Source organism: Mustela nivalis (genome assembly GCF_964662115.1).
Source record: "Mustela nivalis genome assembly, chromosome: 4".
Taxonomy (NCBI): Eukaryota; Metazoa; Chordata; class Mammalia; order Carnivora; family Mustelidae; genus Mustela; species Mustela nivalis.
In genome coordinates this window covers 11024573-11046353 of record NC_139023.1, presented here as the reverse complement: position 1 = coordinate 11046353, position 21781 = coordinate 11024573, and the positions used below count along the sequence as shown (strand labels likewise).

General features: G+C 42.2%; 1 protein-coding gene and 1 long non-coding RNA gene across 19 annotated transcripts in view; one reads left to right on the top strand and one right to left on the bottom strand.

Moving 5' to 3' along the window:
- The window catches only part of LOC309862462, a 37814-nt gene extending 32166 nt beyond the window's left edge, over positions 1-5648 (bottom strand). The window contains exons 1-2 of one of the 2 annotated variants that reach the window (XR_014310533.1): positions 5475-5648; positions 3391-3433 (exon numbers count right to left, since the gene is read on the bottom strand). This is a non-coding gene — a long non-coding RNA (uncharacterized lncRNA). Of the gene's footprint in view, positions 1-3390; positions 3537-5474 lie in introns of those variants that run through there. The other variant, XR_014310534.1, reaches the window with a different exon arrangement.
- RUFY3 (RUN and FYVE domain containing 3) overlaps positions 1-21550 on the top strand; it is an 84298-nt gene extending 62748 nt beyond the window's left edge. For 5 of the 17 annotated variants that reach the window (XM_082726321.1, XM_082726310.1, XM_082726315.1 and 2 more), the window contains 10 exons: positions 2146-2238; positions 3553-3636; positions 5487-5654; positions 6527-6624; positions 11058-11177; positions 12663-12762; positions 14455-14519; positions 17290-17317; positions 18068-18136; positions 20116-21550. In XM_082726321.1, the coding sequence (XP_082582447.1) occupies positions 2146-2238; positions 3553-3636; positions 5487-5654; positions 6527-6624; positions 11058-11177; positions 12663-12762; positions 14455-14519; positions 17290-17317; positions 18068-18136; positions 20116-20259 (969 nt within the window). In that variant the 3' untranslated portion in view covers positions 20260-21550. The other 12 variants (XM_082726312.1, XM_082726313.1, XM_082726314.1 and 9 more) reach the window with 10 other exon arrangements.
- The last annotated feature ends 231 nt before the right edge of the window (positions 21551-21781 follow it).

The window sequence follows — 21781 nt, the reverse complement described above, 5'->3', positions numbered from 1 at the left end:
CGTAACTTTAAAACACCTTCCCTATTACTCAGCTCTGTGGGCTTCAATTTTGGATGTAGATTCTTAAATTATGTTAAAACTTAATGGAAGGACCCCTGGGTAGCTCAGTCGGTTAAACGTCTGCCTTTGGCTCGGGTCATGATCCCAGCCCACTGGCTTCGTCCTGTAGCTGGCTCCCTGCTCAGCGGGAGGCCTGCTTTTCCCTCTGCCTCTGCAGCTCTCCCTGCTTGTACTCTCTCGCGCTTTCTCTCTCTCTGTCAAATAAATAGATAAAATCTTTAAATTAAAAAAAAAAAGTAATGGAAATGATCCTTAGAATTTTACTCTACAAAGCTTTGGAAATACTCTGATTAGAAATGTTGTCCTGTGGGCCACTTGCTCCTCTGTTGGGGCAATAGGGCACCGCAGCGAACCATGGTCTCTAGAGCCGGTGGGCGACCTGCGTTCATGCCCCGGCTCCGGCACTTGCTAGCTTTCTAATCCTGGCCAGTAACTTCAGCCTCTGTTTCTTGGACATCTTCTCTGTAAAATGGGAATGATAAAATAATAGTCAAGTTTTTGTGGGAATTAAATGGTAATACATAAGGACCCAGGCCAGTGCCTGATATTACCATAAGCGGCCAGTAAACGTGGTCATTAATTTTATTCCCTCAGTCACAAGACTTCTCCTCCTGACCTAGATTTATTTTATTATTACCAATGTTAATTAATTCATTTATGTACTTATTTTGCCAGTAACATTTAATTTCTTGAAACTCAGAATTTTTAGAGACAAGTAAGCCCTGTGTGTAGGCTTTATAAAGAAGCGATAAGACAAATTAGATCTGCCTTTTCCCATTTCCGTCTATTTTGGATTTAAGGGGGCCAGTGAAAAACAAAAACCAAAACCCCTTTTTTCCTCTCCTGAATTCTGAACTGGTATGATGAAATGAGAATTAAGCAGGTAAAGATATGTAAATGCACACTTTATTACTCGTAAAACTGAATTAGAAGACCCACTTGGATATAGAGCCATAGTTTCCTGATACTTTCTCTGATGTTAAGGTCTTGGGAGAACCTGTTTGAGGATGTCTCTGGATCTAGAAAGCAGGCACCCTTGTCCAAAGTTAACTTTTTTATGCACTGTTAGGCCCGTGGAGCAGAGGGGGCTTTATGGGCTTCCGGACTTCATGCCTGAGCCCTGGCTCCTCTGTAGGCACTAGAACGGGAACCAAGCAGAGCCTGTGCTTCCTGCTCGTGAGGAGATCATTTAAGGGAGAGTAGCCCGGCGGAGAGGAGCTGCTGAGTGTTCTTCCTCCTCTCATCCAGGCTCCTCCGTGTTCTCTGGGGGGAATCCAGGTTAGCAGGTGCGGAAGTGGAAAAAGCGTTGGCACTTCTCCTTTCCCGGTCTGTAGAGTACAGATATAAACGTCTCCCTGAGCATATACCGCTAGTAGTGTCACCTTCCCTGTTCAGGCGCTGAAATGACAGATCTCTTCGATACTTAATGGCATCTTTTAGTGAGAACTTTGAAGTTCCATTTCTTTACTATTAAAAATCATCTATCAAAGGTCTTACGTAGGGTTTATGAGTCCCCAAGGCAAGACGTGACCTCTTCATTAAACGTTTTAGAAATAGGTATTATAGCTAAATATAAGTTACCCATGAGAACACCTTTGAGATAATCTTAAGTTAACATTTTGGTACTGAAAAAGAGTTTACACAAAAAGCAGCAACAGGAGATCCTTTTTTTTTTTTTTTTTTTTTTTAAGATTTTATTTATTCATTTGACAGAGAGAGGGAGATCACAAGTAGGCAGAGAGGCAGGCAGAGACAGAGGGGGAAGCAGGCTCCCCTCCAAGCAGAAAGCCCAACGCGGGGCTCGATGCCAGGACCCTGAGACCATGACCTGAGCCAAAGGCAATGGGTTAACCCACTGAGCCGCCCAGGCTCCCCAGGAGATACTTTTTGTTTTTATCTGACCTAGTTTAAAAATACTTTTCCTAATTTCTGATACAGTAAACATTTTTATGCGATTACAGATAACCTTCTTTCCTTCTCTAGGAATACGCAAGCCTGAAAGTTATGTCCTAGCAGATCATGGATTATTTTATCCTATTTACCCTAAAACTTACCCTAAATTTTTTTTTTAATTTTTTTCAACAGCTTGCAGTTGCAAACAACAGGATTATTACCTTACAAGAAGAAATGGAACGAGTTAAAGAGGAAAGCTCCTACATATTGGAATCCAATCGGAAGGTTAACCTTACTGGATTTATACAATATTCCTAGAGAGTGTGTTAATGTGGCGGGGCAGGTGAGGGGAGGGGCTCTACTCTAGAGGACTGTTTGGAAGCATCAAGCACTTGCACTGTTTTTACCGAGATTCCCTGCAGAATCGGGTAATGATGGAGCTTACGTGGGTGTGAGGTTCTTACTACAGACGCTCCCTGGCTTCACCTCTGTCTCTATTGTTTAGAAATTTCAAGAACCGGTCTAATTCAGTGTCTTGTTATGGACTCGTGATTTGTACTGTATTTAAGTGTTATGTTTATTATATTGAATATACCGTTGTTTTCAGGCCCTGTTACTGCTTGTAAGAAGTGTTTATTTAGTACCACTGGGAGTTACCATGTAAATGAGTTTTCTAGATAACTTGATCCCTTAAGGTATCAAATTTTTTATATATGTCTACACAGATTTTTTTGCAAATCTTTTATGTACTGCACACTCCTAAGCAATCCTAGGTAGAGGACATGATGTAACACAATTAGCTGCTCATGATGACTGAAAGTCCTAATTACCAACATTGGCAATTCCATGCTAAGTTATAATGATGCCACTTATGGGGCTGTTGGAATTGATTGAGCTTCTAGCCCCTGTACTTAAATGTTTCCAGATTGCTCTGGGTGCTGTTTCTCTGCTTTTATGTTCTCGCTGACATCTCTCCCTTCTCACTGCTGTTGGTATTAGTGTCTCCCCACTGCCTTTTACCTGCAAGCTTCTGTTCTTCTGTGATCTAGGAATCCAGATCGCCATGGTTATTAAAATTGTTCTGCTAGAGTAAGCAGCTAGGCTCAGAGTGGGGACTAGTGTAGTTCTCTGTGAATAGTGGGTTTGACTTTAATGTGTGGGTGTTATGAAAACAACTGTGACTCCTCACAATTTTCTGATGATCTGCTTGTTTTTAGCTATGATCTCTCTGGATGGTTGGAGACTCCAAATGTGAGATCTCTGAAGAAGGAATATATTACCGTTTGAACCTTTGGCCCAATTTACATTTTACAGTGAATGCCACTTTGTATTTAGAAGCTGACTTTTAAGACTTCTTGCACTTGATATGATAACCTATCTTAGGACTTTAAACAAAATGACGAGAAAACCCAGTTCTGCTGAGAATTTTTTACTTACCAAGCTGCTTCATTTTCTTTGTTGTCTTTATCCATTGTTATACCTGTTTAGTTAAATATAAAATATAATCATTTTCCCTTACTAAATAGCAGTGTCAGCTAACTCTATATAGATTTTTTTTTAATCCTTAAATATATGTACCATTTTGTTTATCTTTTCAAGGGTCCTAAGCAGGACAGAACTGCAGAAGGACAAGCACTGAGTGAAGCCAGAAAGCATTTAAAGGAGGAGACACAATTGCGACTGGTAAACTTAACTTGTGTTCTAGTAGTTCAGTAACCCGTTAAACATAAAGGCCCACTTGGATGTTTGATCATAACAGACCAGGCTCAGGAACATTAGTAGTGGGCCAACAAATTTTTGTAGATCCTAAAAAACTGTTTCTCACTCCTTTTTATTTTTAATTTTGAGTATATTTATTATAAATATAATTAGACATGAAGGCAAATTTTCATATGGTTGCTTTTTACCTTCACTGGACATTACTTGCATAAAACACTTTTTTTTCTTTAAGTTTAATTCAATTAGCCAACATATAGTACATCATTAGTTTCAGATGTAGTGCTCAACACTCTTAATCAAGGATATTACCTAATTCTGTAGGAAAGGCTCGCTGGTTATTGATGAATACAGTGGATTTTGCATATAGGAAAACTGTAGAAAATTTCTAATTATCTGATTCAACTAAAATGGCATCAAGGAAGCCCTCTTAACTAAGTCTTAGGGTGGATTTTTCCATATCATAGCATTTGCTTAAGAGAATATTGTTCGTACAGAGAACAGTGATACTTTAGTTGCTTTGGTGACTTTTTTTTTTTTTTTTTTTTTAGTATAGTTCATACAGTGTTACATTACTTTCAGGTGTATATTTCTCACTCTTTTTAGGTGTATATTTCTCACTCTTTTTCTACCTCAGTCCTCGTCCTGCAAAGATTCTGTTATGTCTCCTTGGAGGATGTGTGTGTGTGTGTATAAATGTGTAATAGTGAATAATACTCCTGTAATAGATTTTAGCCAAGGATTAGTACATTAATACCTCCCTGGGATTGGTAAATGAACTCCTCCTGCAGTAGTGATGGTGCGACAGGCTCTCCCCCCAGCAACAGTGTCTCTCTCCGAAAGTAGGAAGAAGCTCAAAACAAAGGTGATTCGATTTCTAAAAATTATGACCACGTAATAGTGTATAGAATAGAACTTCAGATGTTCTGAGCAAACAGCAATATAAGTTTAACATCCTAGAATTATCACTTTCCTTCTATGTGTTTATGAATTAGATCTCAAAACACTTCCTATGAGGAAGATCCTAGAAATAACCCACGTCAGCATTTCCGAAGCGATCTGATTGAATCAAGTAACTGTGCACAGAGGGACGCCTCAGTTAAGTGGCACATGTATCTTAAAAATCTGACACAGAATTTTCCACATGCTTTTGTCACAAAAAGATACTGGTTTATTCAGAAAGGAAAGAAACCAAGCAAGTTCCTACATACGCCCCAGGGAACAGAATGGTTGGAGAAGGAAATTCAGGTCTTTGTAACTTTGATCCTCCAAATCATGTTGCAGTAATAATGATTGGACCAAAAAGGGGATTCATGCTACGTGATTATAAAAACTCAAGTCACCATATCGATCATTTTCACTTACTGAGATGTTTACCCTCGAGACCCAGAGTATCTTTCGGGTTCCTTGGGCTCTTGATGACATCAACAACATCCAAATTGAAGAGAATTGCAAGTGCTTCATTTGGCGCTGGCTCGGGTAACACTTTGTGTACATTTCTATGATAGAACATGACACCAGCTGTCTCGCTGTAATGAAGCATCTCAAGTATGTGTGTATTTCAGACCTATTAAATAGCACTGTCTCTGGCCTACCAAGTTTTGGGGATTTGTAAATTACTGAATAAACGTTTTTCAATGATCCTAATTACTATTCTTTTGTTAGTATCTCTGCATCGAATGATAGCTTGTAGCTATTTTGCCCGAATATTCAGACCTGAGAGTGTTGGAGTTTACAACTTTTCCTGTGGAATTTCGTAGTTTGTGCGCTTCGTTGAGGAAAGAGAAAATGAGCAGTTTATTTACCTTTGGGGGCAGGATGTGGAGAAAGAACTGGAGATGCAGATCAGCATGCGACAGGAGATGGAGCTGGCCATGAAGATGCTGGAGAAGGATGTCTGCGAGAAGCAGGACGCCCTGGTGTCTCTGCGGCAGCAGCTGGATGACCTCAGGGCTCTCAAGCATGAACTTGCCTTCAAGCTGCAGGTAGGGCCGAGAAGAGGAACACTCACTGGCTCTCTAAACTCCCAGGGTTCCCTCCGCCCCTCTGGTCTCTCTGGAATCACGCTTCACATACAAGAGGGAAGACTCACGTCGCATTTGGAGGCTGGCGGCCAGTAAACCGCTGTAGAGATCAGACGGCGTAGGGTCCCATGCTGTTCTGGAAAGCCATAGCTCTTTTTCAGATTCTGGTGGGGAAAGTGGTCTTTTTTATCCTGTAAAATAATTTCTACACTTCAGCCTCCCCTGTCAACTGAACTATATATTCCATTAGCTTTTTTTTCCCATTCTTTATTTAAATTCAATTTTTAACGTATGGTGTACTAGTAGTTTCGGTAGACTTCAGTGATTCGGCAGTTGCACATAACACCCGGTGCTCGTCCCATCGAGTGGCCTCCTTAATGTCCATCACCCAGTGACCCCATCCCCCACCTCAGTTTGTCTCCTAGAGTTAAGTATCTTTATGGTCTGTCTCCCTTTCTGGTTTCGTCTTATTTTATTTTTCCTTCCCTTCCCCTATGTTCATCCTTTTATTTTTCCTTAAATTCCACATGGAAGTGAAATCATAGGTACCTGTCTTCTGACTGCCTTACTTTGCGAAGCAACGCGGCGTTAGTTCTTACACTGAAATGATAAACTGATGAGCCTCGTAATGTTCATTTCTGTGACAAAGCTGCAGACAGCAATACTGATTTTAAACATTGCATTTTGTTCTTTCTCCATTTGGAAATTAACTGATAGACAAATATATGAGCAGTTCTGTTTAATCTCTTACCGTTAGGTTCAGAAAGCCGTGTGTGATTTATTTCAGGATTTTATGTTCTGTGTACATCACTCATATTTCTTTTCCATAACAGAGTTCAGACTTAGGAGTAAAACAGAAAAGTGAACTAAACAGTCGTTTGGAAGAGAAGACTAATCAGATGGCTGCTACCATCAAACAACTGGAACAAAGGTAAAAGTGCTATTTCTTGAGTGAAACATCTTGGGCTTTCCGTGCTGGAAGGGAAGAGAATGCTATGCACTTGGCCGACAAAGTGTATGAAATTCTCCCAGCTTAACACCAGACATGCTAATAGAAAGCCAGTTAAATTTTGTGTTTCTCTAAGATGTCACTGAAAACATTTGTAAGAAACCTCAGGCTCTCCTGACTGTTTTGAACAGCAGAACAGTAATCCTCTTACATAATCCCATTTCGGTGTCATGTTGGAGGAGGGAGGCCCACAGGATGAAAGTGCTTTTTAAAAATTTTTTAAAGGTTTTATTTATTTTTGTGAGAGAGAGAGAAAGAGCGCGGTCAGACACGCACAGTTGTGGGGGCGTGCGGGGGGGAGGGAGAGGCAGGCTCCCCGCTGAGCAGGGAGCCCGATGTGGGACTCGATCCCAGGACCCTGAGATCATGACTTGAGCTGAAGGCAGACTTTTAACTGACTGAGCCACCCAGGTGTCCCAAAAGCACTTTTAAATATGCTGGCAGTTTGGGTTTTACTCGGCCTCACCAAAGTCTTGGAACGCGCTGGCGCTAGTGGCGGCAGCATACCGAGGGCCCTTCTACCACTTGAACTCCTCTCCCCTTCCCGTCTCCCTTTCTCTCTCCTTTCTCCGTTCTGTAGTGTCCAGTGTCCCCCTGCCTGCAGTCTTACCTCTGTCCGTCTCCAGCTCTGTCCTCCTCTGAAAACCCAGTCTTGGGTTTCCGTGCTCTGACCAGCGGTTTCCGTCAGGTACCTCCAATTCAGGCTGCCCAAAACACACCCCTGGGCTGCTTTTGTTTCTCTTTGGCTGAAACCACCTGTTTTCTTCGTGGTGACTCAGCTGCCAAGAGAAATGGCCAAGATTTCAAGACTGAAGGAGCCACGGCACCCGTGGTCACTCAGCGTGGCCAGTGTGGGTTGCCACTTCGAACACCACGGATGACCCTTCTTTTACTTGAGCCGCATGACTGCAGGCCCCTGCGCGCCTGCGCTTGCCCCACCTGCTCCTTGCCCAACAGCCCCACTGGTTGGGAAGGCCCTTCCTCTTCTCGCTGCCTTGTTCTTTGATCCTTTTTTTACCTTCAGGCTCCAAAGCCACCACCTCTCCTACGCTTCCTCTGATGCTTCTTCTCAGATTCCTCTACCCATTTGTCCTTGTCGGAATTCCCATAGCCTTAGATCCACACCTGTCCGTGATGCTTCCTTGTCACCTTCTGCTTCACGTTCCAGCCCTTTCTATATATGTATCATCTGATGAGGGTGTGCATTCCTCCCGGTTACTTAATGAATTTTTTAAGTTCCCTCATTGGCTCTGCCTTAGTGCCACGAACACACAAGGAATTCATTTAGCAGATGCGTGAATGAACAGATGAGTGGATGACTGCTTTTATTCAGATAAATCTTAACCAGGAAGGGTCCTGAATGGTACTGAATATTAATGGTAACTCACGAGTTAATTGCAAATCAGTAAACAAGTTTGAAGCTTCTGATTTGGCTGGTTTTAAATAAAAAGGTGTCAGTCTCTCCAGAAAGTTCTCTAAGTGCTTGCTCGTAGCAGTTACATGTTTATGATTTAACAGATTAATTGCAGTGTTCATAAATTGGGTTTTTGAACTGTTGCATAGAATTATTTTTTAATAGTTTTTTGACTTGGCATTTGAAGTAGAACTAAAATAATGAGTTCTTCAAGTATTAAGCTGACTTATTCTCTTGCTATTTTTGTCTTTCCCGTTTATTCATTCTCTCATTCCCCTTTCACTCCATTTTTGTTTTTATTTTACTAATTTAGTGAAAAGGATTTGGTGAAACAGGCAAAGACCTTAAATAGTGCAGCAAATAAACTGATCCCAAAACATCATTAGGCATTTTGCATTTCGTCACCTCGCAAGTCTGATGTACAACTTAATTGTAAAGAAAGAAATCTGAAAGTTATTTCATTTAAGCTCTGATTCTACATAAAATGTCACCAAAAATTGACTCTGAATTTGTTGGACTTAAAAAACAAGAACAACAACAACAATTTGATATCTAGGCCATGGGTTTTTTTCTTCTTCTTTATTTTCTCCCTTGAGTTAGAACATTTAGTATAAGTTCTTAACTAATTGCCAAATCAACTTCAAGAAATTACTTTGTTGACCAATAAATAAATACACCTTAAAAAAAAAAGGTTGAGTTGACCAATAAATAAACACCATTTAAAAGTCGACCAATAAATAAACACACCATTAAAAAAAAAAAAAAAGCCTAGGGAATGGACACTCTGTGCATCTTTTATTGATGCCTTTACAGCTCAGTCTCAGACAGTACCAGATTCTAGGTGCGCTGTCCATGCCAGAGAGCCTGCTCTACCATTGCGATGTAATGGACTGGAGGTGACAGCCCTACAGACTTGGACTCTTCTAAAGTAGCTCTGTCTCCTAGGCCACGGCCCCTCCCCACGTTCCTTGTGTAGGTTTACTCCCCAAGCCACAGATAAGTACTTAGCATTTCACTCCAGTTCTGTTCTCCGTAACCAAGATTGCTTGCAACTTTTTTGCCTTAGTGACTTTGAGGGGGGAGGGAACAAACCCGCATCCTTACATTTCTTTAAAGTTCGTAGAGATAAAGTTAGTGATTAGGTAACTTACGATAACATACTAATGTGGAAGCTTGGAAAACCCTCCTAAGATTCGCCATCTTCTACCTCTGCCATTTTCCTGTAATTCCACTTCCTATTTAGGTAGCTCAGAGAGAAGAATTTTAATGAAAAAACTCGTCTCCTATAAAAACAAAACACAACACAACACTACACAATTTTCAGATCTATCCTGCTTTTCCTTTTGGCGTAAAGTCAACAAGGTATAAACATAAGTGATGGTTTCCCACCTGTCATTTCTCGCTAGAAACATTTACTTAAGAGTTTCTATTACTTTCTGTTCCAATGGGGATTTGCTAATGTCTCTGGGAAACTAACCATCTAATTATTAGAAAACCATTTCAGCGTAGGAAATAGATACATGATAATCTCTTTATTATTATTGAGTCTAAAAATAAAAATTTCCTGTAGATCTCCATACATAGTAATTAGCAGGGCTTCTTTTTCTAAGTGACCCCAGATCTACTCCCCTTTCTAGGCTTTACATTGTAAATAATCCTATAAATACCTGGATTTTTTTTTTAAAGGATTTTTTTTTTTTAATGACTTTTGATTTGGGGGAACAGGCTTTACATAAGCTTTCATTCCTTCAATAAGTCTTGACAAAAAAAAAATATTTTTTCTCATTTTGGTATGATTTGCAGCATTTCAGCTGCTTAGGTGGGAACAAAGATAACCCCCCTTTGCTTCCAGCTTTGAAACTCTTTACCTTCTTCTTGGAAAAACCAGAATTAAGAGAGTAAGGTAGATTTCACGTGTGCTTCTATAGGTCCTTACAGACTTGAACCAAAGTCAAGTCAAAGAGCATATGACCAACCTCATGGAATAAACTGTGCTCTTGAACTTATTTTAGTTCTTATAATTTTGCACCTTTTCTTATCTTCATCAGCCTTTTGTGGTGATGAGTTGCCTTTTCTATGAGCATTTGGGAAGAGTGTTCCAACACTAAAATAAAACATTTTAAAGACTACAGAGTATGCTTTCCAGTTCTATTCTATAGAGCCCCGGATGTTTCACCTCTTAGAACGTGCTTCTTTATAGGTGCAAAGTTACGGGATTTATAGAAGAAAGCATTCATTAGAATTTTCCAGAGAATGTGATCAGGAATGTCATATAGGCCCGGTGCTGAGTTCTTTGTCCACTTAGTCACACACCACCTGGTAGGAATGGAAGAGGAAAGAGATGGCCAAACTCTGACAAAGGCTTTTCCTTAGAGAAGAACTCAAAGCCTAGGTAAGGGTTCATGTACAATGTCAGTGATTTAATACAGATTGTGGTGTAGGGAAAGGACCAGGAAAATGTTCTCGTTCCGCGTATAAGAAGGTAGTTGCCCATTTGCAAGTTCCAGTCATGTGTGTAAAGCAGAAATATAAGGTACCAAACCTGTTAGGAAATAAACCCAAACAAAGAAGTGGGTTTGACTTTAATTCCTGTGTACTTGAGGTTGGCTTTGGATATGGATTTTCTAAAAAGTGATGTTTTATTGTTTATCATCTAATGGCTGTAAACTGTAGTACTAGAATAAAAAAAAAAAATTGGAAAATCACCTTTTCCTCTGCCTGGTTCACCTTCATCTTGCCTTTCTTTAGAGTTTGTTTCTTCTCTGTCTTTCTTCTCATCCTCGTACAGTTTCTTCCCCTGTGTCCTGAAAAGCATTTTTTTTTTCCCCCTGTATCTCTCCACGCCTCTTCCTTGGGTTGCTTTATTTTGTGTTGTAAACTTGGTCTTCCTCCCCACCGTGGCTTTTGTTTTTTATCACAAGTTCATGTGGCTCACATCCAGATTGCGCCAGGCTGAGCGGGGCCGCCAGTCGGCCGAGTCAGACAACCGGCTCTTCAAGCAGGACTTCGGAGAAAAGATCAACAGTCTGCAGATGCAAGTGGACCAGCTCACCAGGCAGCGGTGAAGAGAGGGCGCCAGGAGCTCCCAGGGCGGTCGTGGGTAATTCTAAGGCCGGCAGCAAGAGAAGGAGGTCCCCTGAGCCAGCCCTCTCTGTCCTGTCTTCGCAGGGTCCTTCCTCTGGAGTTAGCACTGAGGAAGCTTCGCATATATCGACATTCCCCTATCTTTGTCAACATGCTTTGCGATCAGAAAAAGAGGAAACCAGAACCCAGGGCCCCAGATAAAGAGAGAAAAGGACTAAGAGAATTAATAGCCCACATAACACTGATAAAAATAGTATTCCCTAAATTTTTACTGTGTGCCACAAACTTTTTGAAGCACCACACAGGCATCCAATCCCAACATCTTCCCAACAACCTGTTCGTAGGAATTGTCTTACCTCCCACTTTTAGATGAAATTAATTAAAGCTTAGATGTGTTCAGTTTGTCCAGATTGACACAGTGCAACAAGTAAATAGCAGCACTTAAAAAGTCTGTCTCTCTGACTCCAAGTCCTTAACCATTAACCGCTCTTCCATATCATCTGTCCAGTGAGACTCAATTCTTTGCTGAAGCCACTGACTTCAAATAAAGAGAACTTTGTTGTTGGATATAAAAGCACATGGCTGCCAAGGACACTAGTGGCGGACAGTAGAACTGGACATTGAACATTAAAGAGAGACCAGCTAATTAAGATGAAGTGGGACAACAGAGCTGGTACTTTCGGGTTGTTTCTTGCTGAAATTCTGTACATAGTGTCTTTTAATTGTAGTTAACCCTACTAAACATCATTCAGTTGCCTACAACTCTTTATTAAGAGTTCATGTTAAATACTGATATTCAGAGTGGTGACCCTCAGGCACTGGGAGATCTTAAAGTACATCCCTTTTTTAAGATTTCATTTATTTATTTGAGAGAGAGAGAGAGCATGAGCAGGGGGAGGGGCAGAGGAAGAAGCTGACTCCCCGCTGGACACGGAGCCCCACCTGAGACAGTCTCAGGACCCTGACTGAGATCATGAGCTCAGCTAAAGGCAGGCACTTAACTGACTGAGCCACCCTTAAAGTACATTCTTTTTTTTTTTTAAGATTTTATTTATTTATTTGACAGACAGAGACCACAAGTAGGCAGACAGGCAAAGAGAGAGAGGAGGAAGCAGGCTCCCCGCTGAACAGAGAGCCCAGTGCGGGGCTTGATCCCAGGACCCTGGGATCACAACCTGAGCCAAAGACAGAGGCTCTAACCCACTGAGCCACTCAGGCGCCGCAAAGTACATTCTTAATTATCCAAGAAATAGTAAACATATTGTCTGTATTTAGTGTTACTGGTTTTACTCTATTGTGTTTTAACACCTTAAAACCTGATTGTCCATATATATCTGGTAACTTTTTATTAATCAAGTATTAAAATTTAATTGCTGAGCTTTAAGAAAGGGTTTGGCATTCTTTAGCGAGTATAATTGCAGAAATTCAAATTATGATCCTTTTCCTCTCCTGCCCATCCCAGGCACCAGCTTGAGTTAGAACTAAAACTGGAAAGAGAAAGAAGGTTACAGAACAACAGAAGCATCCCAGGAAAGGGTTCTCAGAAGCCACAACCCAAAATGGTAATATTTGTTATTCCCTTGGTCATTTACTTAATTTTTAGAGGCTCCCTCCTTGAGCTGGACAGTTTTCTCTCTGGCAACACAAGCTCAATGCTATGGCCTCGAGTATGTAGATGGCAGATGAGACCTGGAGTGAACACAGGCTTTGGTTCTCAGTCTACCTCTAGACACTCTCTCTAACTTGATTTCACTTTAAGTAAGATGATTTGGGTGTCTTAACAAAAATTCATGCTCCTTGGACTTCTTCTGCCTAATACCTTTAATACTATGTTGGAGTAATCCTTCCCAACTCTAAGTTTCCCTTCAGGAGAATTGTCTTAAATGTGGATTTGCTTCTGTATGCCTATTCAGAATCGTGAGGATTTCAGTTTTACTGAAAAAAGTACTCAAGGTACTTTTCTTGGGAAAATTAGAACAAGAGGGAACTAGAGTTGGCTTGGGGAAAAGAGAGGAATGCAGAGTGTCTAAAGAACAGCAGTTGAAGTTTCTATACAACAGCCTTAGGAGAGAGACCCCCAGCTCCTGTAGTGGAAAGGAAGCTAACGTTCAATGAGACCATCTCTGGGACCCAGGAAATTGGAGCCAACCTTTTCAAATAATAAAATCAGAAAAGTATGTAATACCTTTTGTGTCAAAGAGAAAACACAGGAGAAAAGTAGCTTCTTGGTTCATGTTATATATAACAAAGGACAAATGTATTAGCTTCTTATTTAGCATTTTTAGAGAAAGAGATGCTAGTTTGCTGGAGCATAGCAAATAATAGTAAGTAGAAATTTATTAAGTAGTACTCATTACTGCTCCTTTACAGTGTGCAGAATACTGTGTTTTTGGCAGCACGCCATCTTTATTAGTTTAGTGTCGCAAACAAAATCTCCTTAGCCGGGCTTGCAGAGATTTATTTAAATGCTTGGCCTATCTTACCTGCTTTTCCAGTGAGCCCTTGAGTTTCTCAATCTTACATCGCCCCGCAGTCGGGGTTCCAGGAGTGTAAGTATTGCACTAATCTCCTTTCCTTGACACTTGAGTGGTCTAAGAACGTACATTCTATTTTTGGAGGCTGATGGGCAACAGGTCAAGACAGAGAGCAGTGTGTGCGCCACAGAAAGAATTCGTCACTGAGAACCGCCCAGGCATGGCGTACGAGCATTAGTAGAAACGCAGTTTGGAACTTGACATTGGTCCTTCAGAGTAGAAGTGTCATCGGGTTGTACAGGCCGTGTAAGTTGTCAGGACATTGTGGCAGCTGCTTGAGTGTCCAGAGGATTACAGTCTGCTGGACACAGCGGTGCTCAGTTTTCCCAGTTTTCCAGAGCTCAGCTGGGAGTGAGGGTGGAGGCAGATAGAGATTTACAGAGGGAACTAACATCCCCTAAGAAGGAACTGATACCTTGAGCTCACTTCGTAAATAAATCCAGTATATTCTGAATTTTCATTGAACCTCAAGAGTTAAGAAGGAAAATATCTACTCTGAAAACCCAAACAGTTTTGTTTGTGGCAAACGCTATCAGAATAATTTGTTAAGAAACTACTTAGAGTGAAGAATGAGGGAAAATATCTTGAAAGTTAAATTCCTTCCCTAAGAAAAAAAAGCTGCTTAGCTTTATATACCTAAGCTCAGAAGAAAATGTCTGCAATACCATCACTGTTGAGCATTCTGAATAACTAATAGATTGGGATATTTTCTTTTGGCAGGATGGGAAGCACAAAATTCAAGAGGAAAATGTTAAACCCAAAGAGGCCCTGGACGAAAGCCACAGGTGTTTGTTAATAAAGTACTAACCAAGATAGAACGCTAGTTTGGGGCGGCACAAAGGGGGAGAGTTTGGTATATTCTGGCAGTGGCACAGACCAGACAACGACTTGTAATAGTAACACTCCAGAAAGACATTTTGAAGGGGGAATGAATAAATCAACCAGAGAACACATACTAACCCACGCCCACTTAGTCCATTTCAAGAAGAAAGGTGACAGAGCTGTCCTCTGACTCTTCCCCGGTTAATCCCCAAATTCAAATGATCGCTTCAGCGATCTCATCTTTACTGGGTTGGTATCACAGAAGAATGAAGTACAAATCATAGCAGTTCTTAGGTTTTTTGGGTTTTGTTTTTGTTTTAAGATTTTTTTTTTTTTAATTTATTTGTCAGAGAGAGAGAGGGGGAGAGAGCGAGCACAGGCAGACAGAATGGCAGGCAGAGGGAGAAGCAGGCTCCCTGCTGAGCAAGGAGCCCGATGTGGGACTCGATCCCAGGACGCTGGGATCATGACCTGAGCAGAAGGCAGCTGCTTAACCAACTGAGCCACCCAGGCTTCCCCAATTCTTAGGTTCTTAAATGAGCTCCAGTATGGCTTGTTTCCCCCACATGCTGTGTGAAAGGCAGCTCTGTTTCCAGTAAATCCTCTTATTTTCTTCGTGTCCTTTCTCTTAAGGGTCTCCAAAAGCTTCACTTGATGCCTTTTTCTTAACTCTTCATCTGATCTGCTCACTATGAAAACCATAGGATTATTCAAGGAAGTTGCCTTTGAATAATTATTTTAGCAGGTGGAAATAGAACAAAATATTACACAGTGCCCCTGCATTACAAAATGAAGGCGATCCAACCGTACAACATTCTGGAAGAGCCAAAACCATGGAGACCGTGCTTGCCAGGGGCTCGGGGTATGATGGATTTTTTAGGACCGCGAAAACACTTCCATGGGGCTGCGGTGATAGCTACGTGTCCTCCAATTGTCCAGACCCCTAGAATGTACGACACCAAGAGTGAGCCCTAATGCAGCCCGCAGACTGAGTAGTTATGATGTGTTACTGTAGGTTCATCCGTTGTCGCATCGTTTACCCCCCCGCGTGTGGAATGTTGATGTTGGGGGAGGTGGAAGGGCCCCCGAGGCATATGCGGAATGTCAGGACCTTCTGCTCAGTTTTGCTGTGAACCTAAAACTGCTCCAGAATCAGTCTGTTATAAGAACAGCAGCAGCCATGGTTAGTGATGAGAAAGATCCTATAGCGGGGCTTGGAGAGAACGATACTGCGTACATTTTGGCAGCCGTCCCTCTCCAGGCTTTGATGCCTCAAGAATGAGGTAGTGTGGGGGCGCCTGGGTGGCTCAGTGGGTTAAGGCCTCTGCCTTCAGCTCAGGTCATGATCCCAGGGTCCTGGGATCGAGCCCCACATTGGGCTCTCTGCTCAGCAGGGAGCCTGCTTCCTCCCTTCTCTCTCTCTCTGCCTGCCTCTCTGCCTACTTGTGATCTGTCTGTCAAATAAATAAATAAATAAAATCTTTAAAAAAAAAAAAGAATGAGGTAGTGTGTCACCTGAGCAAAGTCACTGCTGGAGAAGTTAAATCAACACAGTTCCAACAAAAAAGACTCCTTATGCAGGTACTTGACCTCCAAGGCCAGAATGATTCCAAAGCCTTTAAGTTTACCCCCTAAGAGCACATGGCCTGATTGAGGATTAACCTTAAATGACCCTGCAGATCAGCATGGGCCAAAGAAAAGAACTAGAAAGGCTGTAAAATTAATGAGGGCTTAAAAGAGCCTTTCAGAATCAGCCCCATTCCAGACTAGAACTAAGTCATTTACAATCAGGAGACCTTACAAGCAAGCATCTGATTTCAGCCCTGGGAATATAGGACACTATCTTCTACCTATATAGTGCCCTGCAGCTTAAATAGTGTGTTTCACATTCATTATCTCCTTAAAAATGTAATTCTCCAGAAGAGAAAACTGGGGAGCACAGAGAAGTAAGATGGCCCACCTAAGTGGCTTCTGCTTCTCATGTCTTCTTTGTTGAAGTCCTTTGCTCTATGTATTAGCTGCTTCCAGAGCCTGTCCTGGCCAGAGCAACAATCCTAAAACATGGCCAGGTTTCTTGGGATTCGAGTCCGAGGAACAGCTTGGACACCTGGTCACACTGGTGGTCACACTGCCCCTCGGTGGAAGAGAATCAGAACCACTGTGGATCTGTGGTGTATTATCCCCAGAACTGCTTCTCCTCTTAAATTCTGTTTTCAAATTGGAAAAATGAGGGTGAGCTTAGCTAGGCCTCAGGAAGAAATAGTTCAGCCTGAATGGGTACTCCTGTGACAATCTCATTCCTTCCCCTTACCCTGATTAATTTGCTAAAGTTGACATTTTAAGGACATTTGGAAGAGAGGAACTAATACAGGACATATACTGGGTAGATTTCTATAATATCATAATAAAAGATACTAAAATGAATAGCATTGGCCATTGGAGTTTTACAGGCTGGGATACGAACGCTAAACTATTTTCTTGGTAGTGAAAACGAAGCATACATACAATATAACTCCAAGTCTGTTTTTAAGCAGGAACTATAATTTAAGTCAAGGATCAGAGTCTGCTAATAAGATCTAGCCACCAAAATTTCCTCTCCTTGGAGGTCAAGATTAACAGTTATGTCAACAACGTAAAAGAACCGTGGTGCTGCTTTTCCTGTGCTTTTGCAATGATTCACATAGAAATATAATAAGTTGCTGTTTTTTTCCTGTTTTTAATTTTCCATTGTAGGCTGCCGTCTCCCCCTGAGGATGAACAGGTAATGGCTCCCCCCCCCCCCCCCGTTCTCAGACACCTTGAATGAATTCTGTAGTCACCTGTACTGTCCCTGGCTGTACACAGGCAGCGTGGAAAGTCGGTGAATGCACACAGGCCCCTGGGGCTCCCCCTTGTAACAATACTCTTACAAGTGCATTTGCCTAAACTGTCGCTTGCCTGAAGTCGCAGAGCTCTGAGCTGTTTACTAAGTAAACCGCAGGTCTCGCTTCTTACTTGAAAGTCTCTTTGCCATACTGTGGGACGTAAGAGAGCTCACTGTACCTCTTTCCCCCATAGTTTTTCCTTCCATAAAAAAGACTTAGTGATCACTTGGAAATAAACAAATATAAATGGTTGTGAGATACTTTGCAAGTAACACAGGCTATGACAGCCTGCAGAGAAAGAGGATAAGTGTGGCTATGACTGAGACCATCCGTCGTCCATGAGATACCAAAAAAGCCTCCTGCCTTCCCTTCTTGATGATACAGCAGGACAAGAGAGATGTATCCTTGAATTTTCTTTTTAGAAATAAAATCATGTTACTTTTTTATAAAAATGAAAAGAGCTCCAAGAATATTGATGGGATTACCAGGGCTGTGTTAAGGAGTTAGAACCATATATAATTTGTTTCTTTGGTTTCCAGATAGTTTGTAGTGTGGTTCTATTAATTTTGTGATTAGAAAAATGAATATTCTGCAAGTATTACTGTTTCTGGGCTAAGAGACACTAACTCGCTCAATGTGTGGTTTAGAATCAGCTGCTGCTCTCCGAGAAGCCACAGACGTGTCAGCTGTGCCGGGAAGGCGGCGGCCGAACCAAGGTAACAGTGCTGAGGCCCAAACGGGTTCTTCACAAGGATGGCCCTTTCAGTACTCGGGGCTTTGCTGTGTAGAGTACAGAGTGGGGAGAAGAGCAAAAGCAAGCAAGCATTTATAAAATACCTGTTTAAAAAATATGGTTTTTTTTTCCAGCCATAGTAAGTCATATCAGTAAATCCCCATTAAAATAAATATAAGTGGGGCGCCTGGGTGGCTCAGTGGGTTAAGCCGCTGCCTTCGGCTCAGGTCATGATCTCGGGGTCCTGGGATCGAGTCCCGCATCGGGCTCTCTCTGCTCAGCAGGGAGCCTGCTTCCTCCTCTCTCTCTCTCTGCCTCTCTGCTCACTTGTGATTTCTCTCTGTCAAATAAATAAATAAATAATAAATAAATAAATAAATAAATATAAGTAATTTAAAAAATAAACTTATAACTAAAGGTCTATTGAGTGCCTATTGTGTGGAATGTGCTATTTCCCGTGCTCAAGAAAGAATAATGAACCAGCATGGACCAAGCCCCTGTCGTAAAGCTTGTCGCCTTTGTGTCATCAGTTTATGGACGAAGCACCTTGGGCTCAGAGATTTTAGGCACATTTCTCAAAGTTCCTCAGGTCGTAAGGGGCAAAGCCCGGCTGTAGCCTGACTTTGGCTCCTAAATCTATACTTTTCCGATACTTCCTCCTGCCTAGAACAAATCAGATAGTTTGGGGCGGGCGGGATTCTCTGAATTACTTGGAGCATCGGCCTCTGCCCGGGCCCTGCGCCCTGTCCACCAGACCACGTGCTTCCCCCTTGGGCCCGCGGGGTCTCTGGCAGAGCGCTCGGCCGGGGCAGAGAGAAGGAAGCCTTCGTGTCCGGTGGGTGGTCCGATGGCGGCTCTTGGACCTGCTGCCACTGCTGGCCCCCAGCACGGCATTCGGTGCCCGTTTCATTGTCGATGCTCGAAAATGGACAAATGACTGTAAGAAACAAGTGCTTGGAGGAGAGAAGGGAATGTGCCCAGAGTCTGGACGGCAGCCTCCGCGCTGCCGTTGGTGACCTTGCTTTGCTGCCTTTTAGCGAGCAAAGTCATAATGTGACCTAGTCTCAAGTGAGCAGAATCCGATCAAGGTGAACCTGCCTCTCTAGAATTAGAACTGGAATTCTAGACATATTTCCCGACATGAAGGAACAGCTCATCTAATTCGGGCTTTTCTGAGCTGTGCAGGATAACGGCAGTATGTCAGAGGGAAGTTCCTCTCTCTACCCCTCCCTCTACCGCGCTGTCAGGAAGGCGAATTGTTTGGGAGAAAGCGGCATGATTAACGGGGACAATTACTCTTCACAGGCTTCATACGGGGACCCTTGGAGCTCTGTGGGCACCACCCTGTCACAGCCTTTCCAGTGACACTGCCGGAGTGACCCACGTGCTGCCCCATTGCGTGACCACGAAAAAGTCAAAACGCTTCATAGAGAGACTGATTGCCCTATAAAGAGGATGCAGGGGGCTGTGCTCCTGCCGCACTGATAGCCCAAAGGATGTGCTTATAGAGCTTCCCAGGAAAGCATTAAGTGCATCAGTGTATCAGGAAGTGCTTTGGGTTCATACTCCGCAACATTTTTAACCCTAGGCTGGCTACCCGGCCCATCACCTGGCCACTCACTGCCTCATTTGGAGTATTCTTAGATACTTCCAAACTGATTTTGGAATTAGCTCCCCGAAAGTGAGTGTAATGAATGAAAGTATTCTAAAGATACATTATTTGCGTACTATACGTTCTTTGGAATTCTGTGGCACTACTTCTCCTCGTTTAGATCTAAGAATGAGATGGTAAGCTTCTTCGTAGACAGACTGTGCTTGGTCAGATACCATCTGGCACTTAGCAAACATTCAGTCAATACTGGACGAGGCATTGCGCATCTCTCGTATGTGGCCATTTATAGCCCATGTATCTGTATGCCGTGCACTTCTGTTCCCCACCTAACCTCCCTCATCTCCTCGCAGAATGTGTGTAAGAACTGCAGAGGGACTTTCTGTAATGCCTGCTCAACAAACGAACTGCCTCTTCCTTCAAGTATCAAGCCTGAGCGAGTTTGCAATCCCTGCCACGAGCATCTGATGCAACAGTACTCCACCAGCCCATCGTAAGACCGGAAGCCGGGACCTGGACCAGTGTCTGCACCCACGTGAGATGCCAGGACTCCGAGAGCCCAGAACTGAGAGTCAGCTCCAGCTTTGATAGGAAGGATTTAAATAAACCGGGTCCAGGGAGAAAAGGCAGTGGTTGGGGGTGCTGGAAGGTTTGCTCAGTTACCCTAATGACTGTATGAATAAAAGTTACTCAGCTGAGCCTCTCTCTTCTAAATCTTAAACAATCCCACCTTTGAAGGCTTTATTTTTTAGCATGTCTTTGGAGGAGCTATTTTTATGAATAGTGATCATACTGGCATGGACATAATAGGAGAGAGGGTCCATACAGATAAAAAAAAAAAAAAAGGAAAATGATCATCTCCTTCTTTTACATTTGCAAATTCAAGGGGGAAAGATAAATGTTAACAGATCAAAATTTAGATGTCTTATATTATCCCCAGGTGCTGCTAGACATAAACGGTTTCCTCTTCACCCCCCACGAACTACCTCTTTAAAGTATCTCTACCAAACTGTGAACCCAAACTCAGGGAAAAGAAATTACAGAGTAATATAAATTTTGAATGTACTTAAAACAATGTAATTTATTACAGTTTCAGGACCTGAAAGGTCCTGGCCTTACAAGTGTTTTCAGTATCCGAATAAGAGGAACATTTGCCATTTCTCCACTTAATGACTTCAGAAATCAGTATCTGCCCTTTTCAGAATGTCCTCCTGCAAAATAGAAGCCAGCTCCGTTCCTAAGCCTTCCCTGCTCTCCCAAGTCATAAGGACAACTGTGTTTTAAAGATAAGGTTTGAGTTTTGCAAATAGGAGGTATTGAAAGCAAAGGTTAGGCAGGTGTAAACAATTTTAATTTGTCCGTGGCTGAGATCAATTAGCTCAGAATATTTATTTTCTTGACTAAGGGGTACCTTTCTGAGCCAAGAATTAGAACTGGTAGACAGATTTTTTGGAAAGTGTGATACTTAAAACATCTCTTCATATCAAACCCTTTGGGCGAAAATTGGGGGAAGTGCCTTCCACAAGGGAAGAAAAACAGTGGTATGTGCTATTTTGATTATGTTACATGTGTCTAGGTTATTAATTACAATTGAGACCTAAGAAGATGTGGATTCTGTAACTGGTTTAAGATTCCGGGGTGGAAATATCCTGGAACCATTATACTTGATAAATTCTCCTCAAAAGGGTTATAGCCTGGAAAAGAGTTGTTATTCCAAAAGTCTGGCCTGTTACATGGTGAAGCTGAGCTTTTAAAAGTACTAGGGAAAAATAAAATCTAATAATTCTAGCCTCAGTTGTTGACTGTTTTTATCCCTTTGGAATAACTGTGTGTGTGTGTGTGTGTGTGTGCTTCCTCATCTTATTTTTGGCCGTCTGCATGTTCTCAGCGCTGTTCTAGGTGCTACAGGTAGTGTGTGTTTGTGTGTGTGTGTGCGTGTGTTTCCTCATCTTATTTTTGGCCATCTGCATGTTCTCAGCGCTGTTCTAGGTGCTACAGGTAGTGTGGGGAATTATCCCA